The sequence below is a fragment of the Dermacentor albipictus genome, chromosome 1 (assembly GCF_038994185.2).
Source record: "Dermacentor albipictus isolate Rhodes 1998 colony chromosome 1, USDA_Dalb.pri_finalv2, whole genome shotgun sequence".
NCBI lineage: Eukaryota > Metazoa > Arthropoda > Arachnida > Ixodida > Ixodidae > Dermacentor > Dermacentor albipictus.
Window position 1 is genome coordinate 422,437,214 of NC_091821.1, and position 26,955 is coordinate 422,464,168.

Consider the following 26,955-nt stretch of genomic DNA (forward strand, 5'->3'; position numbering starts at 1 on the left):
AAAACAATCATGCAGCCCTACGCCGTCCACTCTTCCTGTTCGAGAGATGAGCGGCCTAACACGTTCCCCCTAAAGAGTATACTGGGCTGATTTTCGCTCAGTGATACGATAAATCACTGCCGCGATTACGTAATGAACATTCTAACCACACCCTAGCCTAATTACATCACAAGAACAAACACTTTCAAGTAACAAAGCAAGAAGAGAGTAAAAAGAAATACACAATACATGTCATCAAACTATTAAGTACACGATTGCAGTTCCAAACTGTAAGAGCACTCTAGTGTCTCTGGGTCTTGAATCGGCACTCACAAAGTCCGCAATATACAGCGCCAAGTGAGCAGGAACATTCACGCCCATCCAGTTGGCATGGCACTATAGTATTACGCTGGCTTCCATGAGCTGTTGTGAAGCCTGGACAAAGCATCCGCGTTACCATTACTGACACCCTTCCGATGTCGCACTGACACGTGATATCGCTGTAAAGCCAGCGCCCATCTTGTCAATTTTGCCCCGTGTGGAGTCGAAGTTGTAAGGTACGACAATGGATTGTGGTCGGAAACAACGTTTATCTCGGCACCAAAAAGCCAGTAGTCAAACTTCTTTAAGGCCCATATAATAGCAAACGCTTCCCTCTCAATTGTCGACCATCGCGTCTGAGTCGGCGTGAAGCGGTGGCTGGCAAAGGCAATAGGCCCCTCCTTTCCCTCGGCTGTCATTTGCGCCAAACAAGCGCCCGCCGCCGTAGCTGACGCGTCTGTGAAAAGCCAGTAGGGCTCAGATGGGTCTGGAGTGCTGAGCGCCACGGCCTCGCACAGGGACTGTTTCAGTGTCTTAAACGCCGTCTGAGCTTCCTCTGACCAGGGTATGCTATTGGGTACCCCCTTCTTTGTTAACCGCGTGAGCGGGCTCGCCACCTCTGCACATTCTCGGACGCACTCGCGATAGTAGCCGCACAGTCCTAGCAGGCTGCGTAGCTCCTTTTTAGTGCGTGGTGTCGCCACATTCTTAATTGCAGCTATTTTCTCTTCGTGTTCTGGGGTTGAGAATCTTGGTGCGCAACCTAATTTCTCGAGCATCGACTGTGTGAGCTGTGATTTGAAATTAGTGCCCTGGTCGGAACAGATCATTTCCGGAACGCCAGTGCGACTGAAAATTTCAATCAACGCGTCGCAAGTCGCCTTAGCTGTCAAAGAGCGCAGTGGGACAATCTCTGGCCACCCTGTGCAAATGTTCACCAAGCATAGCGCGTACCTATGACCTTTCGCTGACGGTCTGTCCAAGGGTCCAATGATGCCTGCATTGACAATTTGAAAAGGGTGATTTGGCCTAGTGGGAGGAGTTATAGGTACTCTGTCAGTGCGACGCCTGTCAGAGCGAATTTGGCAATCATGGCATGAACGACAATGCTCTAATACCTCCTTCTCCATGCCAGGCCAAAAAAAATTACACCTAATACGCACTTTAGTTTTCCTTGGCTCTAGGTGCCCTCCGCATAGTGACTCATGAGCTAAACGCATCACCTCACTGCGCTTGTCTTTGGGAACAACTAGTTGTCTCACTCGGGTGCCTACTATTGAGTCCCAGTGGTGTAAGAGTCCATCAGAGACGAACATGCCGGATTTCCCACTCCGAGCATCTTCCCAACCTTTCTTTAAGGTAGCGTCAGCTAGTTGCGCTCTGCGGAATTCTCCCCTCTGGCTTAATGACTCATCCTTCTCATCATAAATTAGCTCAACTTCCCCAGAAACGCCTTCCTCCTCCAAAGTAACGTTGCAGGCCACTACCTCGGCTTTCTCATTTGATCGCTCTATCCTCTGAGTAGGCTCGGCCGGTGCTACAATGGATTCCAGAGAGCTGCTGGCCCTGAATAAATGTTCCCAATCTTCCTTGGTCAACAAACAATCTGTGCCCTCGACGAGCTCATTAGTCAACGCGCAGAGTAGGTCAACGTTCTGAGGTTCCGCTGCCATTTGCGGGCTATTTAACTTTACCGGCAACGTTGCTAGCTTTGCCTCAATAGTTTTACCAAATGCAGACACCAATCGTATCGTGCCTGAAGGCTCCACAATACATTGCGGAAGCAGACTCTCGCGTATGACAGTTATTTCACTCCCCGTATCTAGAATCGCATCTGTAGATACGGTTCCGCATGAGATCGGGATCAACTGTAGGTTAGTCATGCCTTCACCTTTGTGTTTCAAGGCCTCTACCTTTGCAGTAAGGACTCCATCAGGTGTCCCACTTCCCGTCTCGTCGACTATCACCACCCTTTGTGCCCTCGGCCTTGGCTCGGTAGCCTTCTTTGGCTGGTTTCCCTTGTCACTAGACTTCGGGCAATCCTTAGCGAAATGGCCTGAGCTGTGACATACGTGGCACTTTAGGGCGCTTTTCGCCACTCGCGTCGGCTTTTGCCCCATCTCTGCCGCTGATGGCTTTGAGGCATATCCTTTGCCTTTCGCTTGTTCCAAAGTTTGCAGTACTTTGGCAATCTCAGGCGGCTTAAGCCATTCCTCGCCTTCTCGTAGCCTCACGTACTCAAGACCCTCTATACTAAGGCCCGCTTTTATACGATCCGCGACCATGAGTTCTGCCATCACTTCTACAGTGTCGGCTCCTCTTACTTGAAGGTAGTAGGAAAAATACGTTTTCACTCGCGACGCGAACTGTGACCACGTTTCCTCCTTCCGCTTCACTGCTCTCTCAAACCTTTGCAGATACTCTGCAGGAGAAAGCTTCAGTTCCATCAACACTGCCTGTTTAACTGACTCGTAATCTGTACTCTCTTCCTGGTTGAGGTTACGCAGTAGGTAGCGAACGCGCTCAGTTAGAGCTGGCATGACTAAATGCACACGACTCTCATACGGTACCCCGTAAGTAGCAAAAAGTCTTTCTACCTCCTCAAACCATAAGGGTACATCCGCGTCACACGGCAGGCGGAACCCTTTCAGCACTTTTGCGCATTGCGCGACGGAGTCGAAGCCCATTCGCCTCCGATCGCCCCGCTCCGACTCAGCGCTGGACGACGTCCCATTGAGACGTTCAGCATTCGTCCTTGCCTGCAACAGCCTTTCGTACTCAATCTGAAGTTGTATACAGGTAGTCTGAGCATTGAGCCTTTGAATTTCAAGTTCAAGCGTTCTTGTATCATTCGGAATTTGCAAAGGCTGAGATGCCTGCTGCGAAAATTCCTGGCTCTGACTGGGTTCTCTCATTTCATTTGACTTATCGGAATTTAGCCTATCGTCATTTGATAACTCCCGATTCCGATCCATTTCCGCCACCGTCGCACCCTCAACTCCATTAGACTCCATTGTCTCTGCGCCCCTGCGTGTCCTCACCATTTTCTCTACACATCAACTGCCATGCCAACTTGAGAAAGACGCAAGAAATCCTGCTCACCCTTTGCTGAATGCACTGTCGTTTTCGGATCTCCTCCACGGTGCCGGGCTTGGCTGCTGTGGGATCTTCTCAAAGGTGCAGGAGGTGCTCGTTGGATGACTTGATCCCTTCACCACTGGTCCAGGATTCGATGTTGTAGAGTTCGCCGATCCTGTCGACTGCGCCAGTTAAGTTTTTTGATGATTTGTTCTTTTCTCCCTGAAGTCGACCAAAGTCTCTTCAAGGTGTTTATCGGCGTTGATGAAGCAGGAGGCAGGTTGGAGGTAACAAAACTTGAAGATATATTGTAACGGAAATATTTACACAGTCAAATACACAGTGAGCAAAAGAACACTGATACAAAACACACAAGTAAACAGCGCCTTACTCTTCTACTTTTTCTTAAGTTAGAGCCTAGGACAACTGTCACTACATACGACCAACCGAGTCTCACTGTTCTACCACTAAGTGGTTACGGCCCAGACTAGCGTTGCATCGTACGGAGTCTTACTGTTCTATCAGGTTTAGTGATTACAGCCTAGACTGAGGAACAAGCACCTCGTCTCGGTTGTTATAGGGGAAAGAGACAAAGAAAAAGGGCGGTAGGGTCGTTAGCCCATCCCACGGAAGCAATTGCCAATGAGAGTTGACAGTTTCTTAAGCCACAACCCAAAGGGATGGGCTTACTCTCATAAGTGAATCTATTGGAAAACCACCCTGTTTTCCCTCTTCCCACATCTTCCTCTCCCCCTCCTATTTCCACGTGGTCAGTGACGGCCTCGTCAAACACGCCAGGCATGCATGATTTATTGAGGCCATCTCGCACCTCAGCGGCGTTTCTAGCCAGCAAGGGGGGGCTCGGGCGCTGGTGTCCCAACACCGCGTACCGTAGTCCCCCTCAAGGTTTTTCCTGGTAGAAAACTAATTACCGCTGGCGGCATCCGGACTCGGGTGCTCTTCAAACGACGCCGCGCCCCTCTCTACGGCGCGCACTGCATGTTGCAACACGACACAAAGCGGGCTCTCCCCAGCGCTCAAAACAAGATGCACGTGGCTGCCGTCCGAATGCGAGGGGCGCGAACCCCCCGCTCCGTACGCGCCAGACGTGGTCAACATTGCTAGCAGCTGCGTCTCCAATTAGCAGGGGACTCAAGAGCCGGCGCCACAACGTCGCGTATACAACCGTCCCGCTCGAGCTTTGTCCGCGTGGCCCTATTATGACCATCGGCGGAATGTCAACAAAGCCCGCGCAAAAGCATTTGCTCCGAATCCGTTTTGCGCCTCTGCACCGCGCCCCCCGCGGCGGCGCGCGCCTCGGCTCGTTACCGACACCACGCGGGCCGTCCGACCCCTCACAAACAGAATCGTTTGCCGCCCGAGGCGCTGGGGGGTGGACGCTTCTCCATTCACAAAACGCACGTGCAACTAGCGGCACTTCAAAAGTATATACAAAACAATCATGCAGCCCTACGCCGTCCACTCTTCCTGTTCGAGAGATGAGCGGCCTAACAGAAATGATCACTGGCAACTGTGGCGAAGCATGCACAGAGGGCCCTAAAGAAAAAACTGGAACTTTGTTGACACTTTGCGCGAGTTGTTGCTACATTTTTCTCAGAGCTACAGTGTGGTATGGTAGGATGAACTTTATTCAGGTCCGGTAAAACTTCTTTTTTTCTGAAGCTTCTTTAACAGGTACACGAACGATGACGCGCCATGCACTCGGTGGGGAAGCGACGGTGGACACGAGCACTCACCAGGAACTGGGGCAAGCTCTTGAGCAGGTGGCGGACCTCCTCGTTCCAGCTCGTGCGGCCCAGAAGATGCCTGCCGTGGCCTTCCAGCACGAGCTCGCGGACCTCAGCGGGATCGCCCTTCTGCAGCGCCGCCGTCAGCTTCTCGTGCAGTGCCGTGGACGCGTGAGCTGCGGAGAGAGAGAGCGAGCCTGTCACCGAATCGAGCTCGACGTCGGGTGACGGACGTCACCGCTGTCGCCAGCGGTACGACAGTTGGCTGCGTATAACATGTACAGCGGCGTAGCGGCGTCTAGCTAACTATAGACATCACTACAGATGCCCAGAAAGTGAAGCGTAGTTTAATGGGGTTGATAAAACCTTAAACACCGTACACGCGTGCAGTAAAATGCACCATAAGCAAAGCAGCGTTAGTATTTTCCATGAGGATCTGTGGGTGTCGGCCGTCTCGTGTTTAGCGGGTTCCCCCCAGTGCAGTTCAAATATTCCGGTAAAAGAAACAAAATACATATACACTTTCGATCGGGACCGTACAGGAAATTTTGATTCAATCGATAGATGGAGACCAAAGCTACTTCGTAATAAAGAGGGTTTGCTGTAGTCGATGTCACTCGCGGAGCGCCCTTTGTATGCTTTAGAAACGAGGTTCAGTGTTGCAAGAAGGCCACAGCTATCGTGCCACCTTTGGAATATGCCAAGCCCCTGTGCATTTCCGCCGCGCTCCCTGGTGTTATCGTGCTGCGAGCTTCAACCTAAGCTTCAATCTCGCTGCCTGCGAAAGCGAGCGGCCATCGTTCTGCTGTACAGGAACTGGCATGCTCTGCAGTGACGAGGGCGGTGGCGTTGAAACATTTTCGAACGATGTTACATCCCGCATCTGCAGGGAAACCACCTCTCCTTGGAAACTACATTGAACAGTGCGCCAAGTCGCCTTGTGGGTGAACTTACCTAGCATTCGGAAGCATAAAGCTAAGACTGAGGAAAACGCACGCTAAACTCGGTTCATAGATGAAGAAAGTATACCACGGTTTTGTAAAGACGCTGGGAGACACAAGGCCGCGCCAAAGCTCAAGGCAAGTCCACAGGACTCTGCCGTTTGAATGCTGAGCATTAACATATTTTTTTGGCAAGACAGTCTACAGTGGCGGCCAGAGTTCTCACGTCTAGAAAACAGGTTTAGTAACGTATAATTCCGACACACTGCATTTATTTTGGCAGTGAGGCACCGGTGTGGTGTAATCTACACCACAAACCCCGAAGCAGCTGGGCTTGCCATACTGGCGTCAATGTTATTAATACGGTAGCAGATTCTAGACCGTCTATCACTTTCCGTTTTACTTCAACTTCGCGCCACCTGCTTTCGGCGAAAATTCATTGTGTCCGTTGCCAAAGTCGTTGGTCAAAATCAGAACTCATCTTCAGCTAGGACTTTGGCAAAACACAGTGAAGGACAGACTAAAGGGTATCCCGACTATCTGTAGTTCTCAGCGAAATTTTTATATGTGGTGAGAAAATGTCTCTGTAGGAAGGAATCAACCTTCGTTTTGTGAAACCTAGCACGGATTTCTTGAAAAAAAAAGTTCTTATTTCACTAAAGGTGGAAAACAGCGTCTTAACGACTTGCAGATTTTACAAATTCGAAGAGCTGTCGCTCTAAGATTAACGTATTGTATACCGCCAAAAAGTTTTCGATAAGTGCACCCCACTAGTGATATATTTGCCCAGGGGGAAGCTAACTTTATGTCGCCCACAACATGTTTTTGAAAAAATTTCCAGACTTTGGTTTCTGAGCAGTTGAGTTGGAAAAGTACTCGTAGTTCCGCCGTGTGGAAGGACGTTTATGCCTAATGAAAAAAAAAAAAACTTACGTGATAGTGAAAAATATTCGGGGCCCGTTTTGCGACTGTCCTCATCAGAACATACCCAGCTGGTTCATCCTCTGCAGCGGCGTCATTGCGCTTTCCCACAAGCTTCGTGCATCGTTCACGTACACGGGGAGCATTTCGGATAGCAGATTCAATTAGGGATCAATGCCAGAAATAGTTCCCTCCGACTAGACTTTAAAAAACTTGCTGTACGCACTCTCGCGTGCTTGCAACCTCAACGTACGGATACGGATGCAGAAGCCGCGAAAACATTTCATGGCTAAAAATAAGCTAAAGGGACACAACCTGAGTCACTCCTTACAACAATGAAAAGAATGAGTTCAGAAATACGTGTGGGTGTGACTTTTATTTTATTATGAGAACGAGACACATCGTTGGCATGACCATACATGCGTGTTAAAATAGGTACAAATTTTCCACTTATATATAAAGTTATGCAACATGTTCTTGCAATGCTAGATTTACCAGCCCTGGGTTGGTATTCTACAGTATTTTCATTAATATCTTCGACGATTAGTTTTAAAACGTCTCTAAAATATTAACGTTTTCGCTGTTTGCAATTTTGGCATTTTGGGGATTTCATACCGAAATAAGTGCGTGGTGTAGTTGCACACGTCTGTTTTCAATTTGCGAAAAACCTTTTGAAAGTTTGTCAGAAATATTCTTTAGCTTCATCGCCCTAGCTAAAATGGCTCAAAAACGCCTCTCATTTCGAAGTCAGTCAGAGGCAGTTGCTAAAACACCAACGTTTGGCAATTTTTCAAGAACATACTGTGAGCGATATAAATTTAACGTCCCCTGGGCCCATGGTACTAGTGTTGTAGATTGACGTAAAAACATTTGTCTAGGTACAATTCCTTAATTTTAGAGTGATAGACCTTCGAATCTGTACAATCTGCAAGTCTTTAAAACTCTCTTTTTCACTTTTAGTGAAATAAGATGTTTTTCAATAAATTCGTTCTAAGTTTCGCAAAACGAAAATTGATTCCTTCCTACAGAGGCATTGTCCTCCTGATAGGAAAATTTGGCTGAAAAGTAAACATAGTCGGGGAAGCCCCTTAGTGTGTCCGTATATATACACATATATATATATATATATATATATATATATATATATATATATATATATATATATATATATATATATATATATATATATATACCTGGACAGACCCAGTTGTGAGTACTTTGTTTGTCTTTCTCTGCGGTACTACTGAGAGACCAAAAGTTGCTGACATTCTCATCCGAAAGTAAAACCATTTCACGTGACGTACAGCCGACCGCAAAATTCTCTGAGCACGCGATTCGAGAAGAAGATAAATTTACCGCATCTTCGCCGCTGAAGCTGGAAGTCAGCGGTGCAGTCTGATGATCGCAAAGGGAAGTATGCACGTAAATATTTTTCACTTCGACGAAAGACGTGCTGTTATCGACAAAATGTAGTTATTTCGCCGGCTCCGTGGTCCGAAAAGTTTAGCGATCGAGGGTACGTCCCAGCTTATGTTGATCACCGACACAGCTGTACATTCTGGCACCATGTCGTCGAACTGTGATGGTTACAGTGATGACTCCACCTCTGTCCTTGATCAGCATACCGTACAGAGATTCACATCACTTTGATAATTCGCGGGAAACTGGGTTGCATGCTCGCTCACTGCTAAGAGTATGCACAGCCGAAGCGCACATGCACTTACAGTTTCTCCGTGGCCTTGACCCCGGAGGTTCCGAGCGACTCCTGGCTTTGTCTCTCGCACTGCTGCTCATCTGGGCGACCTCAGGAGCCAGTTGTAGGTGGTGTGTCTTGTAGTATTCTGACGACTTGCCCCTCTGCACGTAGAAATCAACAGCTGCATCTCGGAAAGCGTAGGAAACTGCTTGAAACACAACCACATTGCCTCAGCATGGATTTACGTGAACTTGACATATTCGTAAACAGCTGGTTAACCTCGTTCAAAATCCACTCGTTGTGTTTGTGTAGGTGGCAGCGCTTCAGGACTAAGAGGGTGGGTGCAATTAAATAGCTCACGAAGAATCGGTTCACACGATTCAGCCTCCTCTAATCCAGTTATGTGTAAACGTGGTGCCATGGCGTCACCACTACGTAAAGAGGGAGCTGCGTGGTCGTACACTAGCAGATTTGACCACGCCACTCACACTGTTTTTGCATTCTTTAACAACGAAGAACGCATATGGTTTTCACGCAGATTGGTCTTACTTAGACTCAAACATATACTCTCTGCGTTGACTCGGTAGGTATGGCGTTCCGCTGCAGAGCACGAGGTCGTGGATTCGATTACAAAGAGGTTCGTGTGCCGCGCGTTGAGCGCCCGTTAAAAAATGCCAAGCGGTCAAATTTAACCCGGAACCTTCCCCTACGGCACCTCTCAAAACCTATATGTTAAGCCTCATCAATCAGCCGTAAATTGATATTAAACACTGATAACGCCGATGCACTGTGGTATACTTACGCGCGGCTGCTCCTACATACTGTGACACGTGCCACGTGTGTCATAAAATTTCGACGGCGTCGCAGAACTCGGTCGATTGAGCCTGGAAATAGAAACAACGACTCACGTTGTCCCTGATCCTTGGGTCTGAGCCGTTCTGCAACAGTAGTCGGTACATGTCCGCGCGACCGCTTCTTCGGGAAGCGGCCGCCGCGTAATGCAGAGCCGTGCGTCCTTCCTGGAACGATGAAAAAATGGGTAGAGCCGTATAAGCAGGTTGTTTTCGTTCTCTTGTGACACAAAAATCTTGGTGTGCTCATTAATCCTTAAACTTTCCCTAGTAACTTTGGTTAGCAGTTCGCTCGTCTTATTGAAGTTAACGGCGCATCAATCGCACAATCGCAAAGAGGCATTAAGTACAGCGCAGTGCATTTATTACAACCTGAACAAAAGTATAAATGTGTCCCGTCAAGAAAAAAATAACGCCACTACTCACATTTAGTAGTATTTCTGTCTCAACAAATTTTCGTGCGCACAGTTTAATAATACTAAACGCTCCTATTTCGCCAAACATACACAGATAGATGGCCATACAGTTGGCTGTGCCATTCGAAAACTTGAGACATTTGGCTTCTGATCTTCATACTTGCCGGACCTTAGGAAACAGCTAGTCCTGTTTACTATGTAAAACATTATTTTGTGAGAAATACCGGTTATGTACGCTGATCCTGTGCTTTGATTTTGCCGCGCTATAGCTCGTGTATTACTCGCCCTCGTGCGCGACGCCTCCCTTTGCAACAGTTTTGTAGCATAAGACTGGCCCACAGTGCAAGTATGCGCCACTGGGCATACTATGTAGGTTCTACCGGGTGGATTTAAATGTGCGGTTGCGTAATTCATGTTAGAAGCGATATTAAACACAGACATTCAAACGGTCTATCAAAGACCATGCTTGTAGCTCTTACTCTTTCGATAGTTTGTGGGCATATATTTGACCAATGAAATTTTTTTCAGCATTTCATGTTATTCTCAGTTATTTTTTTGCACAGTTCGTAGCAACGGAGCAATCGCCGATCGACTTTCGAAAAAGGGTGTGCCTCGGGATCGAGCTGCTGGCATTCGACTTTAGCGACCTTGCTCGTTCTCGAACACGCACTGTACAAAGCTGCGTCTATAGAACGACCTATGTCATGGTTATGGTCGACCTATACCTGTTAATTCGCCCTAAATGAAGTACACCGTATCAAATTCACACATTCATCATTGTTGAAATTATTTTGAACCTAACAAAGAAGTCGGCTGGAGCACTTCAGAATAGATTTATCAAACACTTGTATTTACCGTTTCCTCACTGTCACCCGCCACATAAAGCAACAGAGTAGGTGATCTGGGGAGGGGGGAGGGCGTATTCTGTAAGAGTCTACATAGTTGACTGTCCATTTCGACCGCCGCTGACTGACTGGGGCCGCTCATCTCCTCCACGCTTGCAGAGCTCCATTCAATCAGCACATCAGCAGCGGCCGAAACGGGCAGTCTGCTAGATGGACTCTTACAGCATATCCCTTCTGCAATCACTTTAGTGAAGCCATATTTGCAAGATATGAGTTCACAGTAAAAGAATCCAGCAGAACCCATCTTACGACGAACGTCGACGTCAATGGTATTAGTATTGAGGCAATGCAGCGACACACAGTAGTGGAAACGCCGAAACATATGTACGGCAGCTGGACTCCTCTCTAGCACCTCTTACTGTCGACGCTGCGCCATCAAGCGGCGTCGCCTCAAGGGCCGCGCGTGGCACTGGCTTGACTTCGCCGAGCATCGGAGCAATTTAAAAGATCACTTTTGTCATTGTAGAGCGGAACACACCCTGTGGCACACGCCTAGTTACCAATGTGAAGTCAAAGATGTTCGTTGAACAGCGGCACACGCTTACTAGTAAATATCCAGTTACCCAAGTTGCACAGACGGTTGGTTTCAAACACTGTTCCCTCAGCACAGCAACCCGATATGCTACCCATTCCACGATGGACTACCCAGTGTCAGGATTGGGGGCTCAATCCCATCGCTCGAGATCCGTTGCCAAGATTGGAGTCCGGCATGAATTCGAAGGTAGCTGGCCCAAGCCGTCGTCCAACTTTTCCACGCTGAGGACGTTGATGAAGGGAAGAACTGCTTCTCATCGAGAACGAGGAATATGGGTTTATTTACAGAAATTAAATCAGTCTAACATGACTGCTTGAGAAAAAAAAGTGTCAGTCCAACATGACTGCACGAGAGAAGTGAATCAGTCTAACATGACTGCTCAAGAGAAGTGTGTCCAGCATTCGCACAACAGCAGTTTTTATACACTCGGTCCGCCGGCCATACAAGGCGGCAACTGTTCGTTTACTCATCGCCAACTTGCCGCCGCCCCGCAGAACAGTTCCGATGCCCGACGCCGGCGTTGGAGGGGTGCCGTTCCGGGAAGTATCGGCGCTAATGGTGGGTAGCTCGTTGTTTTGCGTCTGGTCGAGGCCTGGGAAGCAACATAAAACGGCTTTCCCGCGGCAGATTGTTCATGCGTAGCAGATCAGGTCTGCGCTGGAGACCCCCGGCACCATTGTTCGCCCACCGAACTCGTTCTGTCACAACGGCGATGGGCCTGGTGGATGGAGGCGGTTTTCAGCACAAAGCCCGCTTCTTCGAACGCGTCCTAGCTGCAGCGACGGAGAGCGGGGGATGCGTGTCTTGTCCCCCAGTCGTAATTGGGTGGCAATTTTGCCTTGCGGCTCGCCATTCTTAACACCAGTGATACATATTGTCGGACGGACGGACGGACGGACGGACGGACGGACGGACGGACGGACGGACGGACGGACGGACGGACGGACAGACAGACAGACAGACAGACCCGACGCCCGGACCGGACCGACCGACCGACCGACCGACCGACCGACCGACCGACCGACCGACCGACCGACCGACCGACCGACCGACCGACCGACCGACCGACCGACCGACCGACCGACCGACCGACCGACCCGACCCGACCCGACCCGACCCGACCCGACCCGACCCGACCCGACCCGACCCCACCGACCGACAGACAGACAGACCGACAGACCCTACCCTGCCCGACCGACCAACCCCGGAAAGTGCGCGAAGTATCCTAAGGATGCTAGTCTTATTAAGACCGACGTACCGCGTCGGGGGATCGAGCACTCACCCGGTCCCTGGCGTTGATGGTCTCGGGAAAGCGGTCGACGAGTAGCCGCGCCACATCGTGCCTTCCGAGGACGACGGCGCGGTGCAGCGGCGTCATGCCTAGGTGGTCCCTGGCCAACGCGTAGTCGGGGCTCTGCAGCTGGCTCTCCAGGGCGCGCACGTCGTCGTCGGATACCGCGCGGTGGATGGCCTGGATGCGCTCCAGCAGCCGCGGAACGTCCTTCCTCAGGTACTGCTCCACCTGCGGGGTCAGTGATCGAGGTTTGTTCATAGCGGGACATCCCTGGAATTGGTGTTCTCCGTGGCCGCTTGATCCACCAAGTAATACTAATCCAGTTGACAGCAAGAAGAGTGTTGTGTAAATAAGTCCCCTTCTATATCCTGGTGATGTGGCATGGATATGATTATTGCGCGAGGACATGTAAAACTTCGATATATATACATCCAAAACGCCGCTGCAAGAAAAACAAAGGAGAAAAAAAATAAATAAAATGGGTTACTAGACAAATGAACGCAAAATTTTCAGAAGGCACTCTATAGGGTTATTTCGCAACGCAAATAACACAATGAAACACATTGTTAAACAAATTATTCATGATTAAATGAATATTTGTTAAGTTTAGGCTACGTAGCCTTAAACGATAGGAAAAGAGCAACACGGATTGGGGATCAAATACAAGATGTTGTGTTTGAGAGTAGGAGGAGGGGAGGGCATACTTCGGCTACAGAGTGAGGTCCAATGGTAGGGCAGCGCGCAGTCGAGGCCGGCAGAAGAGATAAAGAGGGTGGAAAATTTGAATTTGGTTGCTACAAGAAGGGTTCGTTGGTTGGCTTCACGCAGATGCAACTGGAGGTCTCCGGGGAAAATAAATTATTTGGCCATGTCCGACCTCTCCACACACGACAAAATTGTCATCGACCCGAACAATGGCAGCTGCACCCGATGCAGCGACGAGGCCGTAGTCGGCACTACACACTTTGTATGGCAGTGCTCCGCGAAATCCGAGTTCTACGCCAAGTGTACACACACTCTGCCACCCAGGATGCATTCGAATGCGTGCTATGCGTGGGCAGTCAGGCGCAGACACTGTATGTCGAGGGGCAATACCGACTTCCCCACAGGACTTTCTAAAGAAAGGAAACCCCAGCGCCAATTTTTGAGGTGCTCAGCCCCTTACTTTACTGCACACATGACGGCTTTCAAAGCCAGTGGTCTCAAAACAGCGATAAGAATGTGCGTTAAAGCAGAAACGGCTGTCCCTGTAGCATTCGCAATTACTCTCACTGTCAAGGTGGTGCCGGTTTGCCGTAAAGTTAACCAATCAGGTGCAAACCGAAGTATACGTATTCGTATCGGTACTGGGCCGTGCGGAAGGAGACATCGAGAAAGACCCACCTGCTCGTGCCGGACCGAGGGTTCTTTGGCGAGTCTCTCACCGTAGCCTTCGAACACGGCGCCTTCGAGCTTCTGAATATCCTGCTCGTCGATCCATTTGCGGATGTTGGCGGAGTTCACTTCCAGGCCTGCGCACATATGCACACGCGACCCGCGTATAAAGGCTCGGCGAATCTCGAAGTGTAACGTATTCGCGATGCTCGTAGAAAGCAGTGGTTACGCGAAGCGTTCGAAATGTCATTGGCAAACCTACCCAATGAGTGATTCGACGACACATGAAAGAGTAACTTCGGGGGGTCAAAGTTAATACGAAGTCCGTCGGTATGGCGTCTCTCGTAGCCTTATGTGGAGTTCAGTCAGTGTAGTCAGTCATCGTCGGCAGTAAAGTGCGTTTCGCCCTTTGCCTTGATTCTACGTCAAACTCATTGCACATCGCAATGCGCACCTAATGTTTAATAAATTATGGGGTTTTACATGCCGAAACCACTTTCTGAATATGAGGCACGCCGTAGTGGGCTACTCCGGAAATTTCGACCACCTGGGGTTCTTTAACGTGCGCTTAAATCTAAGTGCACTGGTGTTTTCGCATTTCGCCTCCATCTGAATGCGGCCGCTGTGGCTGGGATTCGATCCCGCGACCTCGTGCTCAGCCACCCAACACCATAGCCAGCACCTGAAGCGATGCAATCCTCCTGCAGGTCGCTGCTCACAGTAAAGCAATCACTGCGCTATGTAGGGATCGCAGATTAAACTCAAAATTGTCGCCATCCGGGTTAATGAGTAGGCGAATAAGAATTGTGCAGGGCCAACGCACATGTTGGAATGTACGTGAAGCTTCTCGTAAATTTAATAGCCAAGCGAAGTTTCGTTTAAGAATTTTCGCACACATCTTAGTTCAGCACTCCTCGAAGAATGGAGGCGCGAGCATCTTTATTGGGCATGTCGTAGGAATGTTTGAAGAAATTATATTTATAATTATATATTATTGTTACATAAGCCATCGAAGAAATCATATTTGTTTCAAGGCAATTTCTTGTTAAATTCTTTGTATATCACGTTATTTTCCTTTACCACTGACTTTTTCCCACAAGTGTTTGCTTTACTATCTGGACAAGATAATACTGCCTTGTATATTCCATCCTATTTTCGGTTAATCCGCTCTAGTGAATCCGCCATAGGACAACAAAGCCAAACCAAACCTTGGGGTAACAAACTTGTAGTCATGGCCAGAAACGCTGTTGCGAAAGATTTGTCAATATAATGTTTCAGCGTGTACATCGCAGCCTAGACAGAAATCTACACGTCCAGTCTCTGCTCGACAAAGTTTCACACGCACGGCTGTTACTCGTAACGCTTCAATTTAAGAGGCGGGTCACTGTTCCGGAGCCACTCACCGAAATCTAGGCGAATACATCCCGTGAAGTGCAACATCCTGGACTCGTGGCCTGACTACAGAACGACCAAGCATCGAGCTTTATTGTTAAGGCAAAGGGCAAGAGCATGGAGGGTTTAGCCAATGGCAGTCCGTAAGATTGCGCAAAATTGCTATACCTCGCTCGTTAGTTGGTAAGAGTCAGCTGCTCCCAGAAATTACAATATTTCGCTTAGAAATAGTTTGCTCAGCGTAAAAGCGTGAACGACTGATTATCGCAACGCATTGCAACTGTAGAGATAAATTTTCTCGCACAATTTACCGTAGAAAATACGAGAATGTATTTATCGATTTATTTCCTTACTATATGGGCTTCGTTATTATCCAGCATATCTGACTTCCCCGTCTTGAGTGAAATGTGTGGCTCTCGTCGTCCGAAACGACGCGTTTCCGCTGCATGGTGGGCTGGCGCATTAGGTGACCAAATGGACTGGCACATGCAAGCATTGAGGAGTAACAAAAAAAAAGAATAAAAAAAATCACGCACAAGCTCCTCTGGGACTTGTCTAAGTATGCGTGGGCATTGTGCCACTTGCTCATCTCCCCGCAGCCCGGTGTCATTACCAATGTTACGAAACTTGGTGCGACCAGTATAAACGACAGCGCTGCGGCGACACTAACTGCTGTGGACGGCGGCGCAAGGTGAATTCATGATTGCAGATGCAGATGTAGAACGAAGGAGATATCGCAGGACGAGATATCTGCAAGCAAAAATTAAGTGGTGGAATATACTACAACGGTGCCTTGTAAAAGAAACTGCGAATAGTCAGGTAGAACACCTCTGCCAGTTCCAAAAATGATGTAAATGCATAAATTGTGTCGATTTTCCTGGAGAGAGCTTCTTTTCTGTTGTTTAGTGCGTAATGTATCAGCCTCTCCTTTGTTGCTAGGTACTATAGCTTAACGATCTTCGCTCAACTAACGCTCGACTTAAATTTGCTCCACAAACGACTGCTTCTGTTGCCGATTTCGTTTCTCTGCAGCAGACTTAAATTTCCCGTTGCCCAATTCACTCCTTGCCTATTGTTCTGATTGCTTGTTCGGGTAACTACCTAGTGACACATACCCATTCTGAGGAATCGGCCAAGACTGTAAAAACACATATGGCTCAAGTTGCCTATTCGAGCACACACCCGGTAGCAGTGCCCAGTTGCACGTATCATATCAAGTGGCTCAAGTTACGTTATTAATAGGAAATACGGCAGCAGCCGGAACCCACAAAGTGGGAAGCAGTGGTAAAAAAATAAGTTTTCTTCTGAGAGCGAAGTTCTACCTCTTTTGTTTTCGTGAGCAATGTGTGCGAAGAAAATTTTCTTAAGGACCTGCTGTAGGGCAAAGACCCAGCACATCAGGGATACCACCTTGGCGTTCGGTCGAAGCCATTTCCTCTTCAATATTTATGGGTTTTACAGGTGAACGTACGCTGCTTATAGATACTCGTCCACAGCGAAAACGTCACAATGTAAAGAAAAACGCGATATCTAAATTAAAATGCTCCCAAAAATTGTAAAAAAGCGAACGAAACCAGTACGTTGCGTCACAGTACCATGCCGCATTTGGGCCTTGCGAGCTTCAAGTCAGGCTGCAGACGCACGCAATGCGAGCCACAAGCGCCCACGGTTAGTCTCACTGGCCGCTACTTTAGCGGCCGCGTCGAAACGATCCGATGGCACCACAAGAAAGCCGTCCGTCGCATTAGTGGGCGAAAAAAAAAAACATATCGAGTCTTCCCGCGTAGTCAAGCTGTGTAATGCTGAGGCTGCGGGGCTTCGTTGGAACGGCCACATGGTCGTCACCAGAAGGAGCACGACCTGACCGGGTTCATCCTCGAACCCGGCGGACAGCTGAAGGCCTCCGCGAACGGCAGGAATCGCGAGAGCGCCACGTTCACGCGCATCCTGGCCGGCACGCCGATCTTGTAGCGGAGCCTCCTGCGCACAGCGTCGGCCGCGTGGGTCGCGGGTGGCTCGCACAGCGTGCTCGCCCAGTTGACGAAGAAGAGCTGCCGGAGCGTCAGCTCGCGCGGCTGGCCCGCGATGGCGGCGCTCGCGTCGGCGCGCTGCTTGACGACGCGCGAGAAGACGTTGTACAGCGGCCGCAGCACGGCGCCGTCCATCACGTTCTCCTCCAGGAAGACCGAGGCCGCCAGGTCGTCCTGAACGAAGTGCCGGGCGGCAGCGCCGAAGCCGCCCTGCAGCCAGGGTCGGCGAGCATACGCGGCGGATGAAAGGACTCGGAACTGTAATAATCTCATTATGCACGGGCGATAACGAATTTATTCCTGCTCGTTCGGTCTTACGGTTGCGAAAATTAATTTTAAAGTAATTATAGAGTAAGAGTAAGAAACAAATATATTTGTTGCTTTGTGAACAATGAAAAATGATTAGAGATCATAAGAAAAGCGAATCATCTCTAAATTACTAAATTATAATGTACGAATAAAGCGTTATTCGACACTGCGCCTTCAGCTTCGACAAGTCTTAGCACCTTTATCACCCTATTCAGAAATGCATCTTAACTTGACTCCCACGTTTGATTTGAATGACGCCTGTCGTGAACGCACCAAAGGAAACATAATGAGCGTCTTGAGCGCGGTCACACCAGGCGTCATTTGTATCAAGTCAAGCGTGGGCTTCAAGTTAAAATGCATTTCTGAGTATGGGGGCTTAGTCTATTCGCTCGACCAGTCTCTGCTGTCAGTAAACATTTCAGCAAGAGGATTGGAAATGAACTTTTGCAGATTAACGTCTGGGCTAGCCGAGCTTCGCCTCATGATCAGGCTTCGATCAGACTACATTTGCATTGCGCAGCAGTAGCTGTGCATATACTATACAACGCCGGCTTGCCTGCAAGCACCTGGCCCGACCCAGAAAGCGGTCCTCGGACGTCGAAGACCACCAGCCGAGGAACTCCCCGTCGGCGTCCACTGTGCTTCCGCGCACGTCCATGACCGAGAACATGCCGCGCAGCAGCTGGCCCAGGAAGAAGGGCACGACGTTGTGGTCGGGGTTGCGCGATATGCCGGCCACGAACGCGACGGTTGCGGGTGACATGGACAGCCTGTTGAGGCTCGGGTCGTACGAGAAGGCCGCCTTGAACGCGCTCTCGGACGGCAGCAGCGGCTCCTGAAACCAAGTCAGGTTTGGCGTCGACCAGTACTGGGCCCTTAGCGTGCGCACGAGGTTGTAGTACGTCTCGAGTACTGGCACATATTGGTTGGAGGAAAGCCGAACCGTGGGCTGATCTAAGAGCGGGTACTGAAGCTCCAAGTCGCGGTACGCCGGAACCAGCACAGTCTGCAGTCGATCCATCTTGAGGACGGCCACGTCGGCTTCGTCCTGCGTCAACCAAGGTGCCGTAGCGGCGCTCTGCCTCATCTCGAAACGAGCGAACTCTTCCAGCTGGTGCAAGTCATCGATTAGCTTTCCGGCAACGAGACCGGGAATCTTGTGAAGGACCGAGTGCCAGACCAGCACCCTCGTGCCGTAAGGGTACAGCCGCTCCACCAGGTACATGCACGCCTCGATGCGCGCTGGAACGCCGCCGGCCGAGTTGTGCTGGTGGCTCAGCGGGATCATGAACTCGGCAGCCTTCGAAGGCAGTAGCGGTGACAAATGCACGAGAAGCTTGTACCCGATGTAATTGGCCAGCAACCTCGAGCTGGCCTGAGACAGGATGCTCGAAAGCCGCTCGAAGTAAACGGCGTCGAGCAGGACGATCTTGGCGTTGGAGTGCCGACCTTCGTTGCCCTGTAGAAAGTACGAGAAATAGACGTTCCAGTTCCAGTGAGAGTACGACCGCACCTGCATTATCGGGCGCACGACGTGAAGCACGGGTACGCTTCGCACGGAATGGGCGGCCGCGTCGCTCAGCCTCTGCTCCAGGCGCACAAGTTCGAGGACGAGGTTGCGCGTGTACGAGCGCGCCGGTTTTAGCAGCGACAGAACTCTGGCGACGAAGGCTTCGTACGTCTTGGGGTCCTCGCCCGGGAAGACGTCCTCGTGCCTTCGCAAAAGTATGGGGGGCGAGTCGAGGTGTAGCACAATCTCGTGGTCCGCTGGTCGCTCCTTCAGGCGCATGGAGACGACTGTCGACAAGCCGAGCATCTTGTCGGCCACCATCGCGACACTGTGGATGTCCGTATTTGGCAGTGTGTCGACGTAAGGCCACTCGGCTATGCTGAGGTCGGCGAATATCTTGCGCAGGACGCTCCAGTCAGGCGCGTCATTACTCGGCTCCGGGACGCAGCGGCGCAAGATCAACGCGGCGTGGCTCGTGAACGTGCTCTCGTTGACAGATTGCCTCTGCAGTAGCTTCCACAGGTCCAACATGACGGCCGACGATGCTCTATAAGCGAATGGGTGAGAGTTGAAGTTCCGGGCGTCCTTGAACCAGTTGTCCGAGCACACGTGCGCGTAGAAATCCTGGCAGGGCGGAATCCTGTTGTCTATCTTTCCAAAGAGGTACTGGCCTTCCCAGAGGCACGAGTCCGTGGCGCAGTCTCCCCGCGGCTTGACACTGGACGCCGACGTCGGTGGCGGACCGGCAACCGCTGGCACTTCGACGGCCCGTGCGGAGGCCCCACTGCCGCTTGATCCCTGACCGACTGCCGGCCGATGCACCGCTCTGTCTCCGGCGATGGGAAACTCGTTGGACACCATGTGGAGCAGCCTGTTGGCAGTGCCCAGCAGTATCAGCAACACGCAAGTCACAATCAGCACCACGGGGACGCAGGCGTTCAGCGCGCACACGTCCCAGTCGCCGTCATCGAGGTCGTCCTCGGCGCGCGGTCGCCGAGTGCGAGGTACGCGAAAAAAGCTCGCTCCATTCAGGCTGCTCAGCCCATTTCGTGGTAAGAGAAGCGGCAGGGGTCTGACGCTGCGCGGTAGCGGCGGCTCCATTGCGGTGCTCGCGCTTGCGCCGCCGTCGAGGGCGGCGAGCTCGGCGAGCAGCTTGCCGATGGACGTCGACGAGGGCGTCGCGTCCGAGTCGCGAAGCTGTCGTCGGGTCGGAAGTTGACCGAAGTGTTTCTTAGCCGACGGCGGTGACTTGCGACGGCGCCGGCTTTTATCTCTGCCCTTGTCTGCTTTCCTGCGCCGCTGCTGGTGCGACTCCCAGCCCTGAGGCCGATGCGACTCGACATCCGACCTCATTTTGTCGGCGTCGCGCATTGGAGGCAGCGGCGGCACGATGGGATACGGCACCGCGCTGGCGAACGGGAGCGGCGGCGAAGGTACGATCATCGGGCACGGAGACGTCGGATAAGGAAAAGGCTCGGTGGGGTTCGGGCTCGGAGTCAGGCTCGGCGTGAACGTGGGCCACGGAGGGCTCGGCGACGAGAACACGGGTAACAGCGGCGACGGAGAAGGAGAGACCAGGCAGGAAGGCATCGACGGCGAAGGCGGGGGAAACATTCCTTCGCCATACCACGTCGGCGGGCCGGCTTCTCTACAGGAATGGCCCGGGGAACCTCCGAGAAACTCGGTCGAAGCGTAAGGGTACATAGGAAAAGGCCTGCGCAGGAATGACGTGCGTGACGAAGCGAGAGCGCTGCAGGCCTGAACAGGTAAGATGATAACGTGGGGCTCGAGCAGCGGTGAAAGCAGCACGCGCACTACCCCGAACGTCGTTTTTATCCTCGCCGCTTAAGGCTTTAATCCAAGAATGGAACAGAGTGGGAAGCAGAAGAAACCAATAAAAAATAATTATTGACACCTAGCAACAACAAAAAAATGAAACGTAAAAGAAGAAAGGAAGAAATGGTCGTGTCCACGAATGTCCTGCGACTTACGAAAAGAAAAGGAAGTCTTAGTTATGACGGAAACATTGATTCCACTGTTAAAAAATATATATATATCCACTGGGACTGGTTGCGACTGCGCGCGCCGTCAGACGACCCCAGTATGAATTTTCAAAAAGTAGTCGCAAAGTTTGTCGTAGCTGATAGTGTTCATGATAATTCTGCTATAATAATGCTGCAGTATATATGCGTTGCAAAGGAGCCATTCATTTCTCAAGTTCCCCACCGACGGGTAGAGTGAAAGAGAAGAAAGAAGACAGCATGAATATATTTCTACAAGCGCTTTGAGCACACATTGTGATCATTTTTAGGATTTATGGAACTTAAAAAAAAGCCTGTTGCAGATAACGTAATTCTAGTCCTCGAGCTGGATTTTTCAGACAGGCGGACATTACTTGCACGATAAATCGAAACATATATTCAAATAATTACCGAAAATCCACTAATTAACTATTGAAATAATTCTTTACGATACATATTGCAATTCACCAATTGCAGCCGGAGACATTGCAAAGCGTATCGGGTTGGAATTAATTTCGAGAATGACGCCAGTGTGGAGATATGTGCCATCAAACTTGCCCTAAATACACACTTTGTTCCACTTCTTCAAGAAAACGTTTTTTTTTTTTTACATTGAAGCACAAAAGTAACTCGAACGCCCGTGTATGTCGTCTTACACTTTGGAAAATAATATCTCGAAACTGCCGAGCCAAAGAACACTTACGCGTTTGTAGACAATTCTGAAAATTTTTGTATATATATATATATATATATATATATATATATATATATATATATATATATATATATATATATGCTTCCTTAGCTTATAGTTTCCCTCTCGCAATGCACTTCCTTCATGGTTCACGCACCCAAAGCACTGCGGAGACCTATGATGGTTTCAGGTGCTCGATAAGCGTTCGTCGCAGAGAAGCGGGCGGCTCGCGGTGCACTAAAGACGCCGAAACTGCAATAGAGCCACGCGTAGGAGCACGGCGGCTAGATTTGTTTTATGCGAAGCATACTAGCCGCACAACCACGCTCTTCCTTGCTGCGCCGCGCACAGCCGCGTAGCTACCATATGACGTCATAACAGCTGAAAAGCGGACGCTTAAGCTTCGCCTTCAAGAGTGGAACGCGACAGCGTTCCCGTCGACCCGCCAAGGGGTGTAAGCGACTACGCGCCCCGCATCGGACGCTGTGAGCGTCGAGCAACGCAGCGTTCGGAGCGACAACGAAATGTGCGCCTGAGCAAGCGGCGCACGCCTGAGCCGACGCCGACGGCACCGGCTTTTCTGCGACACGAGCTCCTTAACGCTGTCGCGTTAAAATAAAGGCTAGTATGCTTCGCATCCGAGGCTTAACCTTAGCTAAGCCACAGCCATTTTTTTTATCCATTCAACGGCCATGGTAGAAGCCTCGTCACAGTTGTGAGCACTTGGGCTTGTTGAAACGTCATTCTAAAAAAAAGTCTTTACCCTCCGTGGTGGCGTAATGGCTACGGCGTTGCGCCGCTTAGTTCGAAATCGTGAGTTCCAACCTGGCCGCAGCGGACGCGTCCCGATGGGGGCGGAATGCAGGAAACGTTCTTGTACAGCGCATTGGATGCACTTTAAAGAACCACGCGCGGTCAAAATTAATCCGCAACGTCCCACTACGGGCGCGCCTGACAACGAAATCGTGGTCTTGGCACGTAGAACACGATGATTTAATTCAGGAGGATTTTTGTCGCGTAGTCACGTTCCCCTTAGCTTGGTAACGGAACGAGAATGCACTCGACGGGCCTCTGCTCGCGCAAGCGTTGTGCCCACGCATGCGCACTACCGCTTCCTCTTAACGGCCGAGTGCAGCAAAGTATACACGCGTCTCAGCGGAGCGGACAGTAAGCGCTTAGCTAAACTAGCCTTATGGCCGTTATTGAAACGCTCAGGCTCTATATGGTCATCATGCATATATATATATATATATATATATATATATATATATATATATATATATATATATACAGAAAGAAAGAAGAAAGAGAGAGAGAGAGAGTCAAGGAAAGGTCAAACTTCTCACGCGGCAATATCACAGGAGGTAACATGGGCTTCGTCCGCATCATGACTTTCTTTAGCGATTCTTGCTGGCTGGCTAGATTGGCAGCAGCTTTGTCCTCGACCGTGTCTTGGGAGCCTTCCGACTGGTTGTGGCAAACACAGAGGAAGAAGAAGAAGAAGAAGAAGAAGGAGTAAGAAAGAAAAGGTCGATTCTCCTCAGTGGGCACTTTTCAACATCTAGCAAAAGAGACATTGCGTGCTTTTGACATATCTTGACAAGGTGATAGCTTGACAACACTGACTTTCACCGATCCACTTTGCAGCAAAGTAGCACTTAGTGATGAATTTCGTGACTTCGTTAGCGAGTTCAAAAGAAAAAAAAATGCCGGACTGAAGCTAAAGCAGAAGGCGCCAGGCACCAACAGAAATAACTAGTTGTTTAGCAACTTAACAAATTCTGTAAATAACAATGGCAATAGTGCTTAGAAATTATAAAGCTCTTAGACATAAAATTAGACGTTCTGCAGACTATCTATAATAACCTCCACCTTTCTTTTTCTCTCTCTCTAGACTGGGTGCAAGCGTTATGGACAAACTTCCAAATATATTTATTTTTCCACGCTAACGGTCCAGTCCTGGCAAACACTTTGTAGAATCGCAACTTACCTCTTCATCACCGTTCAGATGCGCTTCATGGTTGCCGTTCAAACCGCCATTAGAATGGTGGTACCTCTCGTGCATGTTCACAATGGTTTCTGAAAAAGAAAAGGTATTTCTTCTTTAAGAACTGCCCGCATGTATTGATTTTTCCTTGCCAGTCTTGGCCTGAGCGTTTTTCGCCACCTAATACCATTCAACATTGCGTACATATTGTACATGTAGTGGAGTGCCGGAGTTACTTTATATTCACGTACCTCTTCTACTCCAAACCTAGCGCATTCGCCACAGTGAATAATACGTTGGTGCGTTTCAGTGTCACCAAGATGGTTGCAAATATACTTCGCGTTTCACGACATGCGTTAGAAATTGTTTTAAAATAAGGAAGATGAGGTAATTGATTGATTTCCGCTTCCTTGCTGTTACCACGGATTGCGCACATTTGAAAGTGATACGATGTAGCAATTACGCAAGTAGCTATGCTAATTAGACTCATTAACCCTTTAACCAAAATAGCCTAGTAATTGATTCCAATGGAAGACATGAAGCGCACAATATAAGGAGCTCATAACCACAGAAAAATAGCAAAAGACTTGACACTGCTAATTATTACAGCGTAACTGATTCCGGTATATTTCACAGAGAAAAGTGAAACTGAACAGCTGAAGAATGCCAATGTTATACCGTTGGTAGATGCCCATGACTGACGTCAATGCTTGCTTCTGATCGGTGGGCGAGCCTTCAGCGAGCGTCTTTATCGAGCCGCGCCCCCCCCCCCCCCCCGGTCCATGCTTGCATGATGCATGATGCGAAGGGAAGCAAGGCAGATCAGCAGAAATTCTGAACCACCGGCAACAGTGTTTTGCCGACTAGACTGTGAGCTCATGAATCTGCATGTGCCCGGATGAGCATTGCTGCTTTAAGGTTACTGCAGATAATGAATAGAGATGCAAAGTGGGTGTTGTGCGTCAGAGGAAGAAGTCTTCAGCATAAATTACTGCGTTTTATCCTATAACCCGGGCAGAGCAGACCTGTGCCTACGCGGAGTGCCCCCCCCCCCCCTTTTCGGTCTATGGACATGCTACAGAACCCCCAAACATAGCTGTAAGACAAAACAAAACAGGCGCTCACTCCTGATCAAAGTAAACAAGAAATAACAGCGCAAAAACTTGTGCGACTAAATAGCGTAGACTGTATAACTAATTAGGCCTACCTTCTGCATTTCCTTCACTCTCAGTTAAGAATTTCTGCCAGCAATCACAGAAGAAGACGTCATAATAAACGTCGCAAGTGCTGGGGCGCTATAACGTAAAACTATTCCAATTCTCCAATCAGCCCTCCGCGATTGGTCAGACATGTTTTTGGGCCACTCTTACTTCACCTGTCTGTCACGCGACGCCACGAAAAACGCGATAGCTCCTCATTTGATATGACGTGTACACACTGATTATGCGTGATTCGACGGAACAAAAGAAAAATAGTTATTTCTTATACGACGCCTTTCCTTCATTAGCCCTCGGCTATTGGTCAAAAGTTTTCGGGCGACACTCACTTCACCTGCCTTCACGCGACGTCACAAAATCGCAAAAACTCACAGCATCAAAATAACGTGTACGCCTTAAAGGCGCATTACTATGTCGAACAAAGCTTAATTTTCTTCTGAAAAGCCGCAGGCTGCCCCGTTCCGAAGGGAATAGAAGATGGCTGCCGCCGATCGCTCAGGCACTGCCTAGTCGCATCTGCCGGAGAGCATCGGTTTATTTGCGTATAATAAAGCTTTTTGCGTGGCCGTGCAACGTTTTCGAGGACTTTCGGCACGTTTAGGACCTCGTTCTGCCAACTCTTCTTTGTTAAGGATCCGTTTTAGCGTCATTCTTAAGCTTCCGTTTCATGCCGCCGTGATTGTCGACCAGCCACCGCAAGCTAAGCAAAAGAAACCGGACCAATCGCAGACGCCAGCACCACCCTCTTTATCCGGTTATCGATTTTCAGTGCAGTGACACGGCCCCATCGAATCCTTTTCCACTTGAGCGTGCTCCTCGCCTCTTGTCAGCCAATTAGATAAGACAACCAGCTCAGTGTAGGCAATGTTTTTCGTTTTTCAAGCAAACAAAAGTGATCTCCTATCAACGAGGAGAGCTTTCGATTGGTCTGGTCAGACAAGCCTGCGGGTGACCGCCCGGTGCTTGCGTCGGCGGTTACGCAAATTTGATGTCAGCAGTTCGGAGCAAAAACATATTGGAATAGTTTTACGTTATAGGGCCCCTAATCTGCTACATTCGTGGCCACATTGCATAAATGGGAAACTCTCACTCTGGATACAAGGGGGTGCGAGGGCTTTGAGCCTGCTGACAGTATTGCCGAGGTGTGTTGCGTTGGCCAGCTGATTCCGTTTGATGATTTGTTCCAGTCCTAGCTTCTCAGGATACTGCAGGTAGTAGTCGGCTGTCTTGCCTTTCTGCGGACGGGAAGCGAGTGATACATTGGCGTTGGTTAAAACAGGGTGGTTCTGTGAGACTGGGACATATTGTATCACTGTGAACGCGCGAAGTTTGGTGCATTCAACAGACAATCGCGCACTTTCGGTGCAAGAACACCGTAATGACAACAGTGAAGGAAGTTCCAGCATCAATGAAATTTTAAAAGGTTGGTTTCTGGTGTTGATAAAACGTTCACGTGACGCTCAGGCGCTGGTCGCAGTCCGAGTATCTGTTTAGAATACATGTTTTGCACACTTCGCGTCAGACGTGTATATTCGACAAAAGGGCTGATGTGTCAACGTCACTCTGAGGTGATTAAAGAAGTTTAGCTTGCCCGTAAACAGTACAGTTTACGGAATAAAATAAAGCGCCGGGAAGACATATAAGTGCCCAGCAGTGACGCTGGCGCCATCATATGACGCTGATGTCAACCACAGCACACGTAACTTTAATTGCAACACATACGTTTTAGCTATCTG

The 26,955-nt window shown here is 49.6% G+C and overlaps 2 protein-coding genes across 5 annotated transcripts in view; both read right to left on the reverse strand.

Moving 5' to 3' along the window:
• Positions 1-26,955, reverse strand: part of LOC135896859 (serine/threonine-protein phosphatase 6 regulatory ankyrin repeat subunit B-like) — a 90,874-nt gene that overhangs the window by 43,848 nt on the left and 20,071 nt on the right. For all 4 annotated transcript variants that reach the window (XM_065425366.2, XM_070532260.1, XM_070532262.1 and 1 more), the window contains 8 exons: positions 26,310-26,454; positions 24,006-24,094; positions 23,362-23,482; positions 14,069-14,196; positions 12,674-12,913; positions 9,593-9,703; positions 8,713-8,845; positions 5,136-5,302 (listed from right to left, as the gene is read on the reverse strand). In XM_065425366.2, coding sequence (XP_065281438.1) covers positions 5,136-5,302; positions 8,713-8,845; positions 9,593-9,703; positions 12,674-12,913; positions 14,069-14,196; positions 23,362-23,482; positions 24,006-24,094; positions 26,310-26,454 — 1,134 coding nt within the window. The remainder of the gene's footprint in view (positions 1-5,135; positions 5,303-8,712; positions 8,846-9,592; positions 9,704-12,673; positions 12,914-14,068; positions 14,197-23,361; positions 23,483-24,005; positions 24,095-26,309; positions 26,455-26,955) is intronic.
• Positions 16,856-21,096, reverse strand: LOC135896870 (neprilysin-21-like). Its single transcript, XM_065425376.1, has 2 exons — positions 18,347-21,096; positions 16,856-17,691 (listed from the first exon to the last, which is right to left on the reverse strand). The coding sequence occupies exons 1-2, from the start codon at positions 21,002-21,004 to the stop codon at positions 17,293-17,295; spliced, it is 3,057 nt and encodes a 1,018-aa protein (XP_065281448.1). The 5' UTR covers positions 21,005-21,096; the 3' UTR covers positions 16,856-17,292.

Bases quoted from the DNA above. Each gene is read 5' to 3' on its own strand.
- LOC135896870 (XM_065425376.1), bottom strand. From the start codon at position 21,004: ATGTACCCTTACGCTTCGACCGAGTTTCTCGGAGGTTCCCCGGGCCAT. The intron at 17,692-18,346 runs GCAAGCCGGCGT...CCCTGGCTGCAG, and splicing joins GTCGGGCCAGGTGCTTGCAG to GGCGGCTTCGGCGCTGCCGC.